The 15,699-nt window shown below is 46.1% G+C and overlaps 1 protein-coding gene across 7 annotated transcripts in view; it reads left to right on the top strand.

Moving 5' to 3' along the window:
* The window catches only part of IDS (iduronate 2-sulfatase), a 58,696-nt gene that overhangs the window by 23,446 nt on the left and 19,551 nt on the right, over nt 1–15,699 (top strand). For 3 of the 7 annotated variants that reach the window (XM_070502833.1, XM_070502828.1, XM_070502827.1), the window contains exons 3-5: nt 10,402–10,538; nt 11,225–11,402; nt 14,198–14,286. In XM_070502833.1, coding sequence (XP_070358934.1) covers nt 10,402–10,538; nt 11,225–11,402; nt 14,198–14,286 — 404 coding nt within the window. Of the gene's footprint in view, nt 1–9,602; nt 9,911–10,401; nt 10,539–11,224; nt 11,403–14,197; nt 14,287–15,699 lie in introns of those variants that run through there. The other 4 variants (XM_070502832.1, XM_070502834.1, XM_070502831.1 and 1 more) reach the window with 4 other exon arrangements.

Raw genomic sequence — 15,699 nt, 5'->3', positions numbered from 1 at the left:
TCTTTTGGTCCTGCTGGATCGCCATTTGCACTTTCCCCTCCACCTGATTTCAGAGCTCTTCTGGTGTCTACAGCTGATTATTTCTACAGGAAGAACATGGAAGTTTATTTCTTATGATCCCGAAGACAAACACTCTTTAAAGAGGCTCATCGACAAGGACATGTATTATGAGCCAGACACCCCAGCAACCAGAGGTTTATCCCTAAATTGAAACATGACACTCTTGAAATGTTTAGCTCAAAAAAGAAAGGAGGAAAAAAACAAAAGGGAAGAAAAAGGGAAAAGTCACCAGATCCACTATGAGCAGTAAAAGCTGATCGTCGATCCTGTGGTGCAGACGCCGAGGAGACCCCTCTAAGGTGACACCTGTGGGAGTCTGGCCGTGACTGTCTGCTCCATGTCTGCTTGTCGGAGAACAGTGAGGGCACTTGTTAGTCCTCTTACAAGGTGAGACTGGATCTCTTCTCCTCTGTGAGATGAAAATCCTCTTAGACAAAGGCACCAACATGACAGAAAGTTGTGTCTGGACGGCCAGGAAAGCAGTGCCATTATTATCACTGTTTGTTTGTTCTGTTTTTTTGTTTTAGGAACTCTATACTTTAAGCATGTACTTCAATTCTTCCAACGTCTCGGTTATACAGTTGTCAATTTAAAAAGCAAATCTGCCTGTTACTTTATCTCAAAATGAGTTTGTTCCAGAATAGCCAAAAGAACTGCAATTCGGGATGTGCATGCTGTGGCAGATCACAGGCAAATACAGAAAACAAGGGGAGCTGCTTCCATAGAGAAAAAGGGGGATTAGGGAGAGGCTGCCATAAAGTAAAGTCCATTGAGTGGAAGAAAGAGTTCAGGGCGGCAACGAGTTCTCAGTGGCTGAGCTGCAGCATTTCTCATTGGCTGGGCTGTTGCTAGGTAGGGAGAAAAATCTTACTTCAATAATAGTTTTGCTTTCCGTCCAAGATAAGAGCTGTCTGTCTCTTCCTGTTTGGTGCAATTGAAGACGTATGATAGGGTGTGTGAGCTCCCCCTACAGGCCATCCTGACTCCAATTTAGTGAAGGTCTCTTTTATTAATTTCCACACTATCTATTGAATGAAATCTTCTTATTTCCTGGAGATTTTCCTCCCAGAGTCTCTAACCTTTTGTTTTAATCTGGACTGGTTCTCTAAGCCTGCTGCACAGTTGCCATGCTGGAGAATTTTCTGGAGATATATAGAGATATAGATAGTATAATATGCATAACATATATATGATAACATACATGTATGATAACACATGCGTGGTATTTGTGATAACATATATCATGTATGATACATGATAACATATATCACATACATATATAACATATATGTTTTTAATGGTGATAGTGGTAGTGATGGTGGTATACTCCCATACTTCCTTGAGTTCCTAGAGTACATCCTTAAATAACCTCCTAAGGAAGAGTTGAGTAGGACGTATGTTTTGAATTCTCGAATGTCTATTCTATTCTCATTCTTGTTTGACAGTTTGGCTATGTATAAAACTTCATCCTGAAATTTTACATAATTTTTTAAATCTGAAAGCTTTTAGGATATTTTCTTATCCTTGGAGTTCTGAGCTTTCACAAAGCTATGGATCAGCTTGGGTATGTTTTCACTCATGGTGCTAGGCACTTAGTAAGTCATTTCAGTCTGACCTCAGTTTTTTCTTTAGCTCTAAAGCTATTTTTCTAATATATCTTTAATAATTTCCTCTCCTCCATTTTTTCTTTCTTATTTCTATAACATACTAAGATGTTGGTCTTCCTAATTGGCTCTTATATTTTGTTTCACATTTCCTAGATTTTGTTTTACCTATTTTATTGGGGCATAACTTACATACTTTAGTACTGTGCACAAATCTTAGGTGTAGAGCTTAATTGTCTCATATATACTTGCTCATGAAACCACCAATCAAATAAAATATTAGAACATTTCCAGGACCCCTGAAGACTTCCTCATGACCCCTTCCTGGTGAGTACCTTCCCCAAAGGTAACCACTATTCTGACCTTTATCATCATAGATCTGTATGCTGTTCCAGAACTTTATATAAATGTAATTGCACACTATGTACTCTTTTATGTCTGGTTTCTTTCAATCAATATTATATTTTCGGAATTCAACTATGTTGTTGCATGTATCAGTAGTTCTTATCTATTGCTGCATTGTATTCCATTTTGTAATTACATCTCAGTTTGTCTATCCCCAATTATTGAACACTGTTGAAGGACATCTGGGTTGATTCCAGTTTGGGACTATTACAAATAATGCTACTATTGGGGCTGCCTCATGGCCAAGTAGTGACGTTTGTGTGCTCCGCTTTGGCAGCCTGGGGTTTCACTGGTTCAAATCCCAGGCACGGACATGACACCACTTGTTAGGCCATGCTGAGGTGGTGTCCCACATAGCACAACCAGAGGCACTCACAACTAGAATATACAACTATGTACTGGGGGGCTTTGGGGAGAAGAAGAAGAAAAAAAGAAGATTGGCAAGAGTTGTTAGCTCAGGTGCCAATCTTTAGGAAAAAAAACAAATAATGCTACTATGAGTATTCTTGTCCATGTCTTTTGGTGGCCGTAAGTACTCATATCTGTTGGGTACATGCATTGAAGTTGAATTGCTGGGTCATGGAGTAGGCACATGTTTAGTGTTAGCCTTAGTAAATACTGCCACAGAGTTCTTTGCAGTGGTTGTACCAATTAACCCCCTATAAGCAATGGATGAGAGTTTGAATCACTCCACATTCTTGCCAGCACTTGGTGGTATCCTTTCCTGTCTTTCTGTTGTACATTGTACAAATTTCTCTCAACTTGATATTTCAGTTCTCTTATTGAATTTTTAATTTTGCAATCATAGTTTTAATTTCCAAGTGATCTTTTGTGTTGTGTTATAATTTTTTCATAGCAGCCTGTTCTTGTGCTATATATTCAATATCTTCTCAAGTCTTTCTGAGGCTATTAATATAAGATATGTATATATGTATTTTGGTGAGGAAGCTTGGCCCTGAGCTAACATCTGTTGCCAATCTTCCTCTTTTTCTTTTCTCCCCAAAGCCCCAGTACATAGTTGTATATCCTAGCCGCAAGTCCTTCTAGTTCTTCCATATGGGATGCTGCCACAGCGTGGTTCAATGAGTGGTGTGTAGCTCCACCCCCAGGACCTGAATTGGCAAACCCCGGGCTGCTGAAGCACTATGCCGCTGGGCCAGCCTCATAAAAGATATTTTTGTAGGGCCATTTTTTAAACTATTCTTTTCTGTCCTCTTAATTATCTCTTTCCTCTTGGGCCAGCTTTGCTGTTTGTTTTTCTTGATATTTCTCTGTCATCTTGTACACTCTCCTCATATGTTTGGCCTTTTTTGTTGTTGTCTGATTACACTTAAGAATGAGGCTGACTTGGCAGCTCTGTGTACATGGGTGGGACTTATTGATTTGTAGGCTTCATTTTAAAATAAAGAGGCAGCGTACTGACAGTTTTGTTGGGAGCCCTCCAAAATGTCATAATCTGGAAAGATTTTTTTTGGTGGCTCCAACACTTGCTCCAGTTTTTCTAGTCCTTCCCAGACTATTTATTTGATTTCTTTAGAGAAGAGCTCTTCTTTAATTAATTCTTGGGTTAAATACAGGCTTTTGGGTCTTCTGGGGAAGATTAACTTCCATAAAGAAACTTTCAATTAATCTCTCTAAGTCCCATTTCTCACTCCTCCCCTCTGTCATACCTGCTATCTCTGAGGTGGGAGACTTCTAGGCTAAGTTTGTTCCTTCTTTAACTGAAACCCCCTTCGTAGATGTTCTCGGCTGTAGGTTCCTTGGTCTCTACTGTGGCAGCTTTCAGAAACTTGGTGACATTTTTAATTCATTGCAGGTCCCTTCCCGTCCTTTTTTTTTTTTTTTTTTACTGAGGTAAGATTCACATAACATAAGATTAACCATTTTAAAATGAACAATTTAGTGGCATTCAGTGTATTCACAATGTTGTACAACCACCATCTCTATCTCAAAACATTTTCATTACCCCAAAGGAAAACCCGTACCCATTAAGCAGTTGCTCTCCCCCAACTCCTGGCAACTACCAATTTGTGTTGTCTCTATAGATTTCCCTATTCTGAATATTTCATATAAATGGAATCACATAATATGTGACCCTTTGTATCTGGCTTCTTTCAATTAGCATGATGTTCTCAAGGTTCATCCATGTTGTAGCAAGCATCAGTACTTCATTCCTTTTGTGGCTGAATAATATCCCATTATATGGATATAACTACAATTTGTTTATCCATGCATCTGTTGGTGAACATGTGGGCTGTTCCACCTTTCAGCTATTGTGAATAGTGCTGCTAGGAACATGTGTTTACATGTATTTGTTTGAGTACCAGTTTTGAATTCTTTTGTATATACTTAAGAGCGGAACTGCTGAGTCATGTGGTAATTCTATGTTTAATTTTTAGAGGAACCACAAAACTGTTTCCCACAGCAGCTGCATCATTTTGCATTCCCACCAGCAATGTATGAGGATTCCAATTTCTCTGCATCCTCACCAACACTTGATATTTTCCATTTTTTTGATAATAGTCATCCTAGTTGGTGTGAAGTGGTACCTCACTGTGGCTTTGATTTTCATTTCCCTAATAACTAATGAACTTGAGCATCTTCCTCCCATTCTTGCTTGCTGTCCAGTTATATTGTTTTTGTTCCTTCATAATTATTCTAAAGGGAGGAAGAGATGTGGTGAACATATAGATGTGCCACCTAAATCCCCTTTCAATGAAGGACTTCTTGCCACAGTTGCTGGGGAGGCTGTGGGCAGACAGCCTTCTGCTGTTCAACCCCTCAGGGCTTGCCTCAGCAGCAGAGAGCCACGTTTCCCAAGATCACACCCCTCCCAGAGTAACTCACATTCAATGACTTATTAAGGTGATGTATAAATATCTGGCCATCTTGGCCTGACTCGAGACAACTCTCAAGTGCTATTCTAGCTCTAGACTGCCCCATGGGGTCAGCAAAGGCCTCTATCACAGATTGAGTACTCCTTCTGTCCACTCTTGCTCCCTTCCAAGCCTTTCCACAGGTATTTCTCTGAAAGGCAATCCCAATAAAGATTCTGCACACTTAACTCTGAGTCAATTTTCTGGCGGATCCAACCCATAAGAGACAATAAATGCCTGTGTCTGGTTCATTAACTTAAACTGGAAGGGAACCAATCATTATTTCTTTACTATTCCGGATGTGTATTTAATATTTGCTTGTATGTATTTTATATAGAAAGATTGGGACTGTTTGCTTTGGATGCCCTATTAAATCTCATGCAGGCACTGAGCTACAAAGCAGTCCCATCTTGAGACATTAGATGTGGAAACTGGAGGCCTGATTTTATGATGCTCTCAGCTACATATTTTAGTTTTTGCTGAAACTAGGCTACCCCTCTAAAAACTGCTCCATGAATTGAAGCTACTGTGTGAATGCAGCTGATATTTAGGAAAGAAAGGTTCACCTTCTGGTCTCTTGGGGTGTTTTAAATATTTTGGAAAACTGTCAATTTTGAAATTTTATTAGTGGGAATTGTTCAAGTCTGGGGTATCTCCAGCAAGCAGGGCTGCTTTGTGTTCCTTAAACTGGACTACGTGTCCAACAAAGTCAATCTTCAGCTTTTGCTTTCACTTTTTCTGCATCATCATCTCCTTGCACTTGTCCATTTGATCTTTCAAGCCTCTCCAGTTGCCCTGCAAGTTTAATCTCAGCTGTGTCTGTGGCCTCTTGGGCTTTGTTGGAACACTGAAAACATCCCCTTTTCCCTCAATCTTTTCTTTGATTGTGGCCGTAGCTAGATTGAAGACAGAGAGGCTGTCGTTTCTCTCCAGAATTGTGTTGTCATCACATACCTCAGCATAGCTGGTGGATTGGTCTTAATGGGCGTGGTTTATGTGGAACAATTCAAAACTGCTTTCATGGACTCTTTTAGGGCATCAGTGCTTTGTTAACCATAAGAAGCTACTTCCACATCTGCTTGAGTTTTGTTAGAGTCACCCTACAAATGGATCTGACCTTGAGGTCAAATGTCTATTAATGTTGAGAATGAATAATGCTGTTGTATTCATTTTCTATTGCTGCATAACAAGTTACCACAATTTTAGTGGCTTAAAACAACACATATTTATTAGTTCAGCTTCCACAGCTCAGGAGTCCAGGCACAGCTTAGCTGGAGCCTCTGCTCAGGGTCTTACAAGGCTGCAATTGAGGTATTGGCCAGACCGCATTCCCTTCTGGAATCTGGAGTCCTCCTCATGTGATTGTTGGCTGAATTCATTTCCTTGTGGTCCTAGGACTGAGTTCTTGACTTCTAACTGGCTGTTGGCTGGAGGCTGCTCTGAGGTCCTAAAGGCCACCCACAGTTCCCTGTCATGTGACATTCTCTAGGGGCAGTTACAATATGGCTTTTTCAAGACCAGCAGGAGAATCTCTCTAGTGTGTGCTAGCAAGATGGATTCATATATACATGGTAATGTAGTCACAGATGTGACATCCAGTCTCATCTTCACCATATTCTATTGATTAGAAGCACAGGTTGCACCCACACTCAAATGGAGGGGATTATACAGGGTGTGACTCATTGGCGATCACCTTAGGGTCTGTCCACCACAGCTGTCAATGAATGCTAGCTGTTCACCTTTATTCAAATCTAAACTCTCCCAGAAAGATATAGATGAGACTGCATGATCAAATGCATCATAGGCCCCATACCTGGTCTCTCATATCTGTCATTAGAGGCCTGGCTGTTCTCTAGAACCAGCTCTGCGGCTGCCCCTTCTTGGTGTCCTCCCACACCTCAGCAGCATGGCAGAGGGCCTTGAATCAGTGTCAGATTGGGTGAACTTGTCTTCACATCTGATTGCTTCTTCTCGGGGAACTCTTCTTTTTGACAAATCAAAAGTCCACCTGTGTGATGGAGATCGCATTACACTGCTGTCCCTCCTCCCCACCGAATGTGCACTCTTCGGAGGGAGGAGGCAGGCAAGGCCCAGGCTGCCTCTTATTCCTCATGTATCCCACCAATTTGAAAGGTGTCCACAAATGAACTACAGACATTTTTAGAGCCAGCAACTGTGTGCAACTTCTGCCTCACTCCCTTCTTTGGCCAACCCTGGGGTTTACTGAATTATTTTTTCTTAATGGCTTTTTGATAAGGACAAGTACGGTCACACACTGCATTCTGCCGTTTTGGTCAATGGCGGACTGCATATATGATGGTTGATCCCACAAGATTAGTACCATATAGTCTCGATGTTGACAAATAAAAATGGCAAGCAATAGGATATATTGGAGTATATGAGGAACCCATTTGGTATCAACCTAATTCAGCCTGACTTTGTTTTTTCCAAAAGGGCCTGACTGTGGCTATTGAGCACGCATTGCATATCTGCCTAGACATTTTCTGTGGCCAGAACAAAGGCCCTTGAGACAAAGGTGCAACTTCCCCCCACAGTAGCATTTCCTTAGGGATAAGCATTTTTCCTTAGGCTAGGAACTGATTGCTGCACTCACCTTTGACCACCCAGCTCACCTGTGACCACTCAGCTGGAGACAACAGACTGCCACCCTGCTGTGTTCACTGAGACAGAAGACCTACCTGCTGTTTCCATCAATGCTGTGCCGACAGAGCAGTCTCGCGACTATTGTAAAAGGGACATTTCAATCCTATGTGAAACATCCTCTCTGGGGGTATATAACCAGTCTGTACACCCCACTTCTTTGGTGTCCTTTCTTCCTTCAGGAAGAAAGGCCCCGGGTTATAATCCTCAGATTTAAGCTCAGAATAAACTCACCCAAATTTTCATTTATAGATTGGTTATGGATTATTTTCGTCGACAGTGTGTAGTAGGCTGTACCACCTAGGTTTGTGTAAGTGCACTCTATGATGCTTACACAACAATGAAATCGCCTAATGATGCATTTCTCAGAACATATCTGTTGTTAAGTGACACATGACTTGATATAATTAGGTCCTAAGTTTACAAACTCATAAGAGGCACCTATTGCTATAAGAATGTATTACAGATGCCAAGGAGAGAGGAAATAAGGGTAAAAGCAATTTTCTAGACATCCACTAGAGTCCTTGTTGACATGAGGCTCTGAGTTTCCTGAAATGTTAAGGCCATAATTTTAGGAGGGAAAGGGCAAGACCCTGAGCAGCCACCAAGACAAGGCAAATGTCAGGATGAGGAGGAACAGCTGAGGTGCCACCTGAAACTTGGCAGCTTGGGCCCTTGGCTGGGGTTGGCCCACCCTGAGGGACTCAATGTGTTCTGGCCTGGGGAGTGCAGATGGAGGCTAGCCCTTCCCAGTGGGTCGCCAGCCAGGCTCCAGTGTGAACAGCTGCCTGTGCTCAGGCCCGAGGAAACAGCAAAGCAAGTGCAGCAGCCATGGCAATAGGCCACATGCGATGACCATGCTCTCGCCCCCTCCTGAGAAGGCACATTTCTCATGGAGAGTCACTCTGTTCCTCCACTTCCTGGCTGTGTGTCCTTGGTCAAGTGATTTAGTCTCTCTGAGTTTTAATTTCTGGCTCTGTAAAATGGGAATGATAGTAGCATCTAGCTCAGTGTCGCGGTGAGGAGAAAATGAGCATGTTGCCCCCAATAACAACACTAATATTTATGCATTCCTGCATGCAAAAAAGATCTTCAATCTGCCTGGCATTGTGTTAGGTTATTTCATCGGCGGGGGGCAGGAGGCGGCGGGCGGGGCGGGCATTGACTGTAATGATGTCCTTCCCAACTTTCTGCCTCAGGCAGACAGTGGGTGCTTCTTGCCAGCAGTGTGATGACTCTCACTCTTCCGGTCTGGTATCCTGGTTCCTTGCCAGCCACACCTGCCTCTGTGCTGTCCTCTAACACTGTCAAGCATACTCTCCACAATGGCTGCTCCCTCTGCCTGGAGCACCTTTCTTGAAGACATCCACGTGGCTTGCTCCCTTGCCTCCTTTAAGTTTTTGTTCAAATGTCATTTTACTAGTGAGGCTTTGCCTGGCCGCCCCATAGAAAATTACAAGAAACACCCCCTCACCTTACTTTTCTCCAGACCGCGTATGCCCGCTGCCATTCTATGTTTATTTGGTTATTTACTGTCTGCAAGGGCAGGGACTTAGAACTCCCAAGCCGCTAGCAGTGCTTGGTACACATATCTGCGGTACTTAATAAGTATTTGCTGAACAAATGCATAGGAAAGGGGGTGCTAAAGATGGAGGAAGGAGGGTTCTCAAAGGGCCTCACTGAAAGAGAATGGCATTTGGGCTGGTCTGCAAGGAAATGTGTGACTTTTATAGATAGTTGAGGGAAGGCAAGGGCTTCTAGGGGAAAGGTATAGCACGAGCAAAGGCAAAGAGGCTGGAAACTGCTGGTTAAGGACAGTGATTGCATCGCATCACAGCTCGTCCGAAACACCTGGAAAGATTCCCCCAGCAACTCTCCAACTGTGAAGGCGCGCATGGGCCGCTGGGTGCGCGAGGCGGAAGAAGCAGCGGGGCGGCGCCCGCTCTGCTGTGTCCCAGATCGCGCGAGGGCCTCGCTCCCCACCAGGCCCCGCCCCCGAGGGGCGGGGCGGGCGGGGGACGAAGAGCGCGAGCGCGCTCGTGCTCCGCCGGAGCCCCAGCCTGAAGAGCCACCTTTGGGTGGTTCCTGCGGACGGCCCTGGTTTGCCAGGCGGGGCTCGCGGTGGCGGCGGCGGCGGCGGCGGCTCAGCCCTGCCCTCCCGCCGCACCGTGTCGCCGTCGCCCCAGAACGGCTGCACCGGTGCCGAAATGCTGCCGCCCTGCCGGGGCCTGCTATGGCTTGCTCTGGTCTTGGGTTCCGTCTGCAGCTCCCTCGAGTCTGCGGCGCCAGGCGAGTCGGCCACAGGTTCCTCCCTCGCCCTCGCCCAGATTGCAGGACTCCCTCCCTCCTTCTCTGCCTACATCCATCCTTAACTGCCTTGCTCCTTCTCTGATACTGTTCCTTCTCCCATCCACTCTTCCCTGCCTCCATTCTTCACTCCTTTCCTTCCCTCCGACCCGCCATCATTTCTTCCCTCTGTCCAGCCTTCCCCCCATCCCTAAATTCTTCATTCCTTTCCTCTATCCTTCCTTCCCTCCTTCACTCTCTCTCTCTCCCTCATCCAGGCTTTGGCCATGGCCAAAGCCTAACCCTGCCACCCAGGACTGGGGCTTCCTCTGTACTCCCACTCCCACCCTCCCTGAGCCCCAGCCCTGGTCACCCTCTCCCTTGCTTGGCTGGCTGGGCTGTCAAGGTGCAGGGGCCAGCCTTGGGCCTCTCAGTACCCTACCACCTACCATGAGTAGGGGTTCAGTGTCAGTGCAGGTGATCTCACTGAAGCCCCTTCCCCCGTCCAGATCCTCTGAATGTCCTTCTGATCATCGTGGATGACCTGCGTCCCTCCCTGGGCTGTTATGGGGACCAGCTCATCAGGTCCCCAAACATCGACCAACTGGCATCCCACAGCCTCCTCTTCCAGAATGCCTTTGCTCAGGTATGTCTGGGGACCCCTAGGTGTGGATGTGTGCTTTGTGCACTGAGGGTTGGGGGATCCCTTCAGCTATTGTTAGATGGCACTGATTATGCCAGACATCTCTTTATTGGAGGGAGACATAGTCTGGAAAATGGCGTTTGAGAAGACCCAGGCGTCCACTGGCAAGGAAGCTTGTCCCTTCAAGCTTGGTGGAGGATATGCCCTTGGGTGGAGGATATGCCCTGGCTCTAACATGCTCGGGACGGTCCTGCCCAGCTTTCTTCCCCAAAGAGGGGATTGCCTGGTGCTGAGGAGGAAGGGGTGCTGCAGAATGCCATCCTCAGATCTGCTGACTGACCTTGGGCAGGTGCCAGCCTGCCAGTTTGCCATGGCAGCACTCCTCCCTGAGCCCCCGCATGGGGCTGCCCCGAAGACCCTTGCCTGCTCTGTGCACGTCTGAGACACCATCACATAGAAGGACACAATCATCTGCTGGTTTGAGGGGCTGAGTCCTGCCCTCTCTCTCTCTGGGAAGGATTATTTCTGGCATCTGGGTGAGGCCCAAATCCCACTGGTTGGCTTTGAGATCTGCATGACTCAGCTGCCAAGCTGTTTGCCGGGGACTCGGGAGGTTGCCTGGTTACCTTTTAGCTCACAGACTCTGTTTTCCTCTGAGGATGTTTTCCTCTGCTTCTGCTCCCTAACAGCAAGCAGTGTGCGCCCCGAGCCGGGTGTCCTTCCTCACCGGGAGGAGACCAGACACCACCCGCCTGTATGACTTCAACTCCTACTGGAGGGTGCATGCTGGAAACTTCTCCACCATCCCCCAGTACTTCAAGGAGAATGGCTACGTGACCATGTCGGTGGGAAAAGTCTTTCACCCTGGTACTGCTTGCTGTCCAACGTCTGGATCATCTCTTGTTTTGTGCCCAAGTACAGGGATCCCCTCCTGGGGTTGGGGCTGTCTTTGCAAAGGCCTTTTCGGGCTGGTGGACACCTCGTTTGTCACTGCTGACTTTATACAAAATATTCTCAACTTGGCTTCATGTTCTCACCAAGAGTGATAAAGGGTAGCAGGACTTTTTCTTGCTTTCAGAAACTAGTCATGGTGCTCTTTAGTCCCTATGATGCCTCAGGTGGAAGGAAGGGCACTGGCTTGGGAGGTGGCAGGGTTGAGTGTGAGTCCAGCTCTGCACCTGACCCTCTGTACCCCAGGGTCCCTGTCAGTATAGCAAGACCAGGGCAGCTATGCCGACTTGCCCAGAAGAGGCTATGACTTGGCTGGGGCTGCTGCCCACCATCTGTAAATTAGGTCAGAAAGAGGAGAGTAAGCTGATACCCAGGGCCTATAGGCTCCCAGGGGCCGCCAGACCTAACTTTGAACACTGCCTGATAAATTGGCTCTCTTTAATGCCAAAATGAGAATGCTGAAGCACAGACAAACTTTAAAACTTTTTTACTTATTGAAGTAATGCTTTTTTGATAAAAAGTTGGGAAAAAGGAAAATATAAACTAAAGAATATAAATTACTTACAATTGCAGCATGCTGAGGAGAGCTGTATTTTGATGTTTCCTTGTTCTGGGCATATTATTTTCTGATTTGAGATTTTCCTGTATATACAATTTTATATTGTGAATGTTTGAAACATAAACATTTTCCCATGTAGTTACTCTTCATGCAAAGTCAGTTTTAATGACTGCACAGTAGTCTAACATCCAGATGTACCTTACTTTAGTCTAAGCTGTTTTTAGGTCTTTGCTGTCACGCGTGCCATCAGGATGAACATCTCTGGAGGCAGGGTGAATTGCTGATGGATGATGACACCAGGAATTCACGACCTGGGTTCCAGTCCCAGCTCTGCCCCTTCTTAGCTGTGAAGTTGACCTTGGGCAAATCAGTCATCCTCTTTGAGCCTCAGATTCCTTCTCTGGGAAGCTAGAGTTGTAGCTGCCTTGATGACCTCCCAGTGGAGCGCCCCAATCCATGTAGTTCGGGCGCGTGAAAGTGTGTTGAAACCCAAGCTCTGTCCGCCTGCCCGGCCAGTAATGCTTCTCATTAGGGGCTACAACGTGACGTGAGTGTTTTCACTAGCTTTCCCTTTGCTCGCTGGTTACACCAGCGGGCTCAGCAGCCTTCTTTTGGAACCCAGCTGGCCAGTCCAGCTTGAGGGTAACGTTCGGCTGGGCTAAGTTGGGCCAAGTTGTGAAGCTGAATCTGTCAAGAATCATGTTGTGCAGCCGAAAGCCCACCATCAGTAGAACTTTCTGCAGTTGGGACTCATCATGACACCCCTTGTCTGAATACAGCTGGAGGGAGGGCAGAGACGATTTTGTGGAGAGGAGGAAATACAGCAGAGGGGAGATAGTGCTTCAGAAATGGAGGCCAAACAAGGCCTGAGTGGTGTTGCGTGGCCTCCTTTCTCCTGATAATTAGATTGTGGGATCAGGCTCTGCGTGCCGTGCCTTAGCCAGAGAACAAAAGCTTCGTGTGCAGTCCTTGTGGAAACACATTTTTCAACTGAGTTTTGTTCTCAAGACCTTGTTCTGTCAGGGAAGGACCTGTTCGAGGTGACAGCAGCCACCACTGAGTGCCAGTTACTGTGCTGGCCGCTCCTTTAATCCTCTCCTCAACAGCAAGCATGGTGGGTTTTTCTCGTCATCATCATTTCCTGAGGAGGACATTGAGGCTCACGCAGGTCAAGTAGCTCGCCCAAGTTTGCTTGGGTACTAAGGGGCAGCACCAGGATTTGAACCCAGGTCTCTTGGCTTCCTCTGCTCTTCCCACAGTGCTTGCTGTGTGATAAGCCCTCCACCCACTGCCCCTTTGCCTCCAATCCTGCCTCATCTGGTGTTTCCCGTTGGAGCCTTAATGTGTTGCTGCGCTGGTGATGCTCTTTCTCCCATGGTTCTGCCTGCACTACCCTCTCTGCCTTACCTGGCCAATCCCCATAGGCGGCACTTCCTTCAGAGGCCTTGCAGGCTTCGCTGACTACTAGAAGTGCTTGCTGCCAGCCCTCACTGGACCCATATCACCTCTGTGCCTGGGGGCTCCCCTACTTACACAGCACCTCTTCTACTCTCTAGACAGCTGGCAGTCCTTCCTTGGTTTCACGTGTTGTTTTGTCTTCCCAAACCGACTGTGAACTACTGACCTTAGGGGTGGGTTTCTGCTTCATGAGTGAGCACTGAACTTGGAGTCCTAAGGTGTGGGTTTGAGTCCTGGCTCACTTATCTAATGCCTGGTTGGCATCAGGCAAGGCACTGACCTTCTCGGAGCCTCACCTTCCCCACCCGGCCCATGGTGGGGCTGATGCCTCTGCTGCCTCCTGTGTAGGGCTGCTGAGAGGCTCCAGCAAGGGCTCTGCTGGGCTGCATTGCTGGAACAGGCTGACTGATCTCACCCTTTGGTGATTCTTCCTCAGAGCCTCGCGTGAGTTGCCAGGGCGTTAGGGACCAGGAGATCAGATGCTCAGTACTCAAATAGACACCTAGAGAGTTGCTTTATTGGGGACTTCTCATCATCTGGTCTAAGCTCTGGATTTTATAGATGAAGAAACTGAGTCCCAAAGAGGGGAGGTGATACTTCCCCAACTGCTTACAAAGGTTGGATTTTGGGTGGAGAGAGCAGTGAAGGACCCTTCATGTTTTATTTAACAACTTTCGTTTTTTTGCACTTCAAGGAATATCTTCAAATCATAGTGACGATTCTCCATATAGCTGGTCTATTCCACCTTATCATCCCTCCTCTGAAAAGTATGAAAACACCAAGGTAAGGATGTGAAAGGGGTACTGTTCTGAAGAGGAACTGCTTTTTCCTGGTCTAGCAAATTTGGTTAACTATTGGGTGTACTGCATGTTCTTTTAAGCTGGTTACACAGTGAGGTAAGCGGGTTGTGTTTGAGATCATGACTTGGGAGAGACTAGTGTTGGGATCATTAGCATTACGTCCACAGGAAGAGGTGGCTGCGTTTTAGAAGCCAGTGGGTATGCCTTGTTCTAGAACCTTATGTTCTAATCTGTAGGACTCATTTAATGGCTCCTTGGTGCTCATTCTGATTAGGCTCTGTGCCAAGGGTTATAGGAGATGCTGGTCATGAAAGAGAAGAGAGACCTGTGCTCTAGGAGCCTCGGCCCAGATTGAGAGAAAGGCATACCACCTATCTGTCTGTCTGTTTGTCTGTCAGTCTCAGGCCGAATGAGTCTGTTTAGGTGCTGAGACCTTTGATAGGGGCTTTAAAATTTTAGAGCATTATGGAAAAATAAAGAATCTACAAAAAAAATTTAATTTTGGTCTGGAGGAACCCCCAATGTATAAATGAAACTAAGATCCATTTTTAAGAAATTCAGGAAACCAGCAGGAGAACTGAGAAATGACATGCTTCTCGGAGGTTTTTAGAAGTATCATGTGGAGAAGAGTGCGGATTTGGGGGGTTGGTGGGGTGGAAAGGCGTATTCTAAATTCTCAGCAACTTCCCATTTCAGAATACGGTGAAAGTTGAGGGCTTTGACCTTTGGCTTGTGGCTTGAGTAGGAGCAGAATGAGATTGGAAGAGCCCATCTCAATCTCTTTGTTCCCTGAAGCCTTCTTGCTACTTATTAGTGGCCTTACTTACAAATGCCAGGCCCCGTTCCCATCCCCCACATTCATTCTCAAAGCCGTGGGTCTGACCATGCCTAGTCCCCCATGAATGCTGCAGATCGTTTGAACGTAGAGGGTTAGGAGGTGCTGTGAGGCAGGTGCAGGGCTGGCCTGCCCAAGGGCAGGGTGGACAAGGCATGCCTGTGAAAGGACGCTCCTCTTTGAGATGGAGGAGCAGTTGCTGCTGCCCCTGGGTCTTTGTGAGGTAGAAATCATAGTCAAAACTAATTTTGGCCTTGTGCCAACATGGCCACTTTGGGTAATGAAGCAGTAGCTTCCATTCTGTGCATGGATCTGGAAATTTCCATGGACTTTCACCTTATCTAGTTGACTGGGACCCTGTCGTACAAACCTTAGTCAGTCTTTGAAATTGAAGACACATTTTATCTTTGGTTAAAAAAAAAATGTTTAATTGAGCTATAATTCACATACCATGAAAATCACCTTTTTAAAATGTACAATTCAATGATTTTTAGTATATTCACACAGTTGTACAACCATTACCAAAATCAATTTAAGACTCTTTTCATTACCTTAGAAAGT

Source organism: Equus asinus, chromosome X, assembly GCF_041296235.1.
Source record: "Equus asinus isolate D_3611 breed Donkey chromosome X, EquAss-T2T_v2, whole genome shotgun sequence".
NCBI lineage: Eukaryota > Metazoa > Chordata > Mammalia > Perissodactyla > Equidae > Equus > Equus asinus.
Note: the sequence above shows the minus strand (reverse complement) of the source record. Positions and strands in the feature narration are given on the sequence as shown.